At 50.4% G+C, this 5,499-nt stretch overlaps 1 protein-coding gene across 1 annotated transcript; it reads left to right on the forward strand.

Moving 5' to 3' along the window:
• Positions 1–3,728: 3,728 nt before the first annotated feature.
• Positions 3,729–4,856, forward strand: LOC120635572. The gene has a single exon (XM_039906585.1). It carries the CDS (start codon positions 3,729–3,731, stop codon positions 4,854–4,856), a length of 1,128 nt encoding a protein of 375 aa, XP_039762519.1.
• Positions 4,857–5,499: the final 643 nt, after the last annotated feature.

The raw sequence follows: 5,499 nt of genomic DNA on the forward strand, positions 1-5,499 counted from the left end.
GTCCCCTGGGTGGTGCAAAACGAGCTGACAACGCCGAACAACAGGCGGCGGTAAATTATCCTGACTACGGTTACCACAAACCCTGAGGCATTAAATACCCTCAAAAAAGGTGGCAGTAGTACCTTGGGAAAGTACTGCTAGTATATTTTCCCAAACACCCAATCCAAGGTGTCACACGACCCGTGCCGATGGATGAATGGCTGATGGGTTAATTAGTCCTGAACGGAGTCTCCTCGAAACCGTGGCAAATCGAGGTAGTATCTTGCCCTTCGGGTCTCATGCGGGGCTCTGGGGCCTTGCGACATTTTATTTCCCTTGCTACTCGTGGGACTTGCATGGATACACACATGTCCAACCTATTACCATCCACCTCTGGTGGATCAGACCAGGAGCAGAGGAGCAAGACTGACTCAGCACCAACTGGTATTTTCCAGGAGCTGAAGACGTCTATTGACTCTGCAACAACTGGAGCACCTTCGGTACTGGACCGGGATGTTACGATGGAGGACGGAGGTCATACCACCTCTGCTCAGCCCTCGAGCAAACCTGCCCAGCCCGACAACAAAAACATCTACGCCAATCCAGCGTTTAGACGCTTGAGTGGTGCAGGAAAGAAGAGAATGTGGAGGCTCCTGAAGGAGGGTCTCGAACTCAACGAGGCCATTCTTCAGGCAGGCAAACCTTGCTCGACTCAACCGAATGGTCCGCGACATAACCTCAAGAGGGGCAGACCAGAGGACAACTCCCCCAAGGAGAAGCCGAGCAAGGCTCCAAAATTGTCCACTACACCTGTGAGACGGGGTACCAACCCGCCTCTCAGCTATAGGGACATAGCGGGCGCGACAAGAGTTGGCATCCAAAATGTGGTGCCAATGACAGACGCGCAAATGAGTTCGGTTCGTGCGGCCCTGGTCACCTTCCTAAACACAAAAGGGAGGTGCATGGACAACAGAGGCGCTGGACCGTCCTTTTTGGGCTTTACTCACAAGGCAGGATGGATTCTCGTAACCTGTGAGAACCAACGCAGCAAAGACTGGCTTGTGAGTGAACTCCCAAATTGCAAGCCATGGCCTGAGGCGAACCTATCCATAATGGAGGATAGCGAGCTTCCAAAGCCATGGATTGCAACCACCCTTATTCCGGCAACTGATGCGTCCTCTGTCTCTGAGGCTCTGGACACCATCAGATACCAGAACGAGGGGCTTTACCCTGAACACTGGAGAGTCCTCAACGAGAAGGTCGACGGAGCAGGCATCATTGCTGCTATCTCCCTCGACGAGATCTCCGTTGAGACCCTCCGCGCACGTGACTTTCGGGTCAATATTGGCTTTAGAAAAATAGTGTTCAGGGTGAGAGGGGCCAATACCGGTTCTGCCTCGGGGGCAGCTGCAGAGGTGCACACAAACCCGGCGACTGCAGCACCTGGCTCGATTGGCCTGGGAGTGGGGTCGGCTGGGCTAAACACCAGTCCGGCACTACCCGCTCCTGGCCCAAGCGGGCTGGGGGGCAGGAGCGCGGGGCACCCGGGGAGAGCAGTACCCGGTAGGAGCGGACGGTTGGGGAGGACTGCCGGCCGAAAAACTGGTAGTTACTCCAACCCTGTATCGAGCGGACTGGCGGGCTCTCATACCGGGCAAAATACCGCTGCAGCTGGCCGTAGAGGAAAGGCGGGCAAGGGGCCTAAGGGGGCTCATTCCGGCAGAGGGCACGCGCCCTCTCCAACGGGAGGAGGCTCTGGTGGACCCGCACCCGTCGTTAAAAGGGCCAAATAAATGGCGACTCCCGGGGCACCGGCGAGGGTCCTCCAAGCTAACCTTCACCGCTGCCGTGGTTGTGGAGAAGGTTCTTGTAGAAGGTAAATTCAACTTCGCCCTCATCCAAGAACCCTGGGTTTCGCACTCAAACGTCCTAGGCCTGAACGCTGGGGGTAAGTTATTATCAAATACCAATGGTTGCAGACCTAGAGCTTGTATTGTTTTCAATAGAAACATTAACTTTCTGCCGATTCCAGAACTATGCACTGACGACCTGGTGACCAGCATATGTTGACCTCAACAGCTGGGGGGGCAGAAGAGTCATCTTCTGCTCGGCGTATTTACCCGGTGAGGTCACCAATCCGGCTGTCGGCCTACTCCCGGTGGTAGAGTACGCACGGGTACACAACGCGGAGTTACTGGTGGGATGTGAGGCCAATGCCCACCACGACGCCTGGGGCAGCAGCGACATCAACGACAGGGGTGAGTACCTTTACGATTTTCTTCTTGCAAACTGCCTTCAGCTCTTAAACAGGGGAAGCACGCCTACTTTTATAACAAGGGCAAGACAGGAGGTCTTAGATATTACTTTCGCGACTACCAATCTAGCCAGGTATATAGAAAACTGGATGGTAAGCGATGAACCTTCCATGTCGGACCATCGACACATCAACTTTAACTTAAAGTTATGCTCCAGCATGGAAACAGTTACTTACAGGAATCCGAGGTGCACCTCTTGGGACAGCTTTCAAAACAATCTAGAGAGCAACCTAGAACTGGTACCCAAAAGTATAAAGACCCGTGTTGACCTTGACCTTGCGGTGGATGCTGTCTCCAGAGGTACAATCAGTGCCTTTGAAGACAGTTGCCCGCTTAGGGTGAACACCACACGGCGTAAGGCACCGTGGTGGAACTCGAGGCTAAAACGACTCCGAGACAAAACACGAAAATTATTCAATAGGGCGAAGGCGACCAGAGATGGGACATTTATAAAAAAAGCCCTAACTGAATACAATAAGGAGATAAGGAAAGCTAAGCGAGCATCGTGGAGGAGATTCTGTGAGGAAATTAGCAGCCTGCCTCAAGGTGCGAGACTCCACAAAATGCTAGCTAAAGCGAAACCCAATCAATTGGGGCTCCTGAAAAATCCTGATGGAACCTTCACGTCAAGTGAGAAGGAAACCCTAGAACTGCTAGCCACAACTCACTTTCTAGGAGCGAACATCGGGTACGCTGGAAGTACTATGGCATGCTCTCTCGGCCATCCAAAAGTTGAGGACTGGAGAAGGGCATCCATCGTCTTCAGACCAGGTACTGTGAGGTGGGCTATAAGCTCTTTTAACCCGAATAAAGCATATGGAACTGACGGCATTACTCCCCTTCTTTTACAAAAGGGAGCCCAGTTGTTAGTTCCGCACCTGGTAAAAATCTTCAGGGCAAGCTACGCCTGGGGACTCATACCGGAACAATGGACTAAAGTTAAAGTCCTCTTTATACCCAAAACGGGGAAAAAGGATAACGCACTGCCGAAATCCTTTAGACCCATAAGCCTATCCTCGTTCTTACTAAAAACGATGGAGAAAGTGCTTGATAGGTATATCAGAGATGCGTTTCTCATTGAGAGACCCATCCATGCTACCCAGCACGCCTATTGCAAGGGCAGGTCCACTGAAACTGCTCTGCTCAGCCTTGTTGACAAGGTTGAAAAGGCGCTGGAGGATAAGGAGATCGCATTCTCTGCTTTTCTGGACATTGAGGGAGCATTTGACAACACTCCGATACGCATACTGGTGGGCGGTCTTTTAATAAGCAGGCTGATCACACAACCATCAGGTGGGTAGAGGCGATGCTCTTCAACCGGAATGTAAAAATCTAATTAAACTGTTTCTCGGTTGAGGTGCTCACCACTAGGGAATGTCCGCAGGGCGGGGTTCCCTGCTTTGGACCCTTGCGGTGGACAATCTATTGCACAAGATGGCTAACTTGCACTTTGATGTCCAAGGATACGCTGATGACTTGGTGGTCACTGTGCGAGGAGTATGTCAGGACACCCTCTCCCATCGCATGCAAAGAGCACTCAACACTATTGAAAAATGGTGCATAGAGAACGAACTTACAGTTAACGCTGACAAAACTGTAATAATACCGTTCACTAGGAAGCGTAAGATTGACAATCTTAAGCCGCCCAAGCTGAAAAACATAAGATACCTGGGAGTTACACTTGACAAGAAAATGACCTGGAACTCCCACATAAATGGCGTACTTAAAAAAGCAAAATCAGCACTGGGGATCTGCGGTCGGCTAGCGGGGAACAGATGGGGCATGAAACCCAAGATAACCTTCTGGCTCTACACAGCCATTGTGAGGCCTATTGTGTCTTATGCATCCGTGGTTTGGAGTAATAAGACGACGGTAAAAACCCAAAACAAGCTAAGCAGTCTACAACGCTCAGCCTGCTTGCTCATAACAGGAGCCATGAGCACCACCCCTGGGGATGCTCTGGATGCTTTGCTGAATCTCCCTCCTCTTCACCTACATGTTAGGAAGGAGGCGAAGGCTTGCATGTACAGGCTCACCAGCCAGGGTGTGGTAAACTGGCTCCCACGAGAACTGAGGCATCTTCATAACTCAGTTCTTGGGATACCTGTTTTGGGGATGCCAACAGACTCAATAACTCCAAAACTTAACTTCCTCAGGCAATATACTGTGGAAATTCCAAATCGTATTGACTGGCTTGAAAACCGGATCACCTGGAAACCGGGGAGCCTTAAGTGGTATACAGACGGCTCCAAGTCGGGTAGTAACGTAGGATGCGGAATATTTGAAGAGACTACCAGGGTAGGGCTTCAACGTAACCTGGGTGTCTACACCTCCATATTCCAAGCAGAGGTCTTCGCAATAATTGAATGTGCGGAAACCTGTCTGCTAAAGAATGTAGTTCTTGGCACAAAATGGCCGATGAACTTGCAAAGTCAGGCGCTTTGGAGAAGCAAATTAGCCCAGAGCCGGTCTGCGGAATACCCAAAAGCCTGGCGCAACTCACCCTACAAACCTATTGTAATTACCACACACTCATTCGCTGGAGACAACTCCAAGGAATGAACCATTCTCGAGTAATAAGACCATTCAACTTACGGGGCACTGTGGGCTTAATAGACACATGTTCAACCTAAAGCTGCAGGACACAGATCTATGTAGACTCTGTAAGGAGGCTGCGGAGACGCCGCTGCATTTGATCTGTTCCTGCCCCGCGCTGATGCATAAACGCAGCACTCTTTTGGGGAAACACATAATGTAACCAGAGGATGCTAAATTTCTTCCAGCAAGGAAAGTGCTGCTTTTCCTGAAGGCGACCAACGCTTGCTGGGAGATCTAGACAGCGGCGTCACAATAGATCGTAGCCGGTCGACGTGACACCAGGGACCAAACGAACCTGAGCCGCAAGCAGAAGAAGAAGAAGAAGCGCAGCTTGTGTTATGGGTACAAAGATAGCTGATGAATATATTTTTATGAATGTAATCCATATAAATACTTTTAATATACAGATGAACACCAAGATACTGAAAAACATTCATTTTCATCACACAAACATTTTCCAGTTGTGGGAACCGAACACACGACCTTGGAACTCAGAAAGCAGGATCGCTGCCCACTGCGCCACTCGGCCTTCAAAAACATGTCACACTAATGTTAGTGATGGTGATAACTGCATTCTTTAACTTAAAACTAAAGCTGGGAGGGATTC

Source organism: Pararge aegeria, chromosome 27, assembly GCF_905163445.1.
Source record: "Pararge aegeria chromosome 27, ilParAegt1.1, whole genome shotgun sequence".
Lineage (NCBI taxonomy): Eukaryota > Metazoa > Arthropoda > Insecta > Lepidoptera > Nymphalidae > Pararge > Pararge aegeria.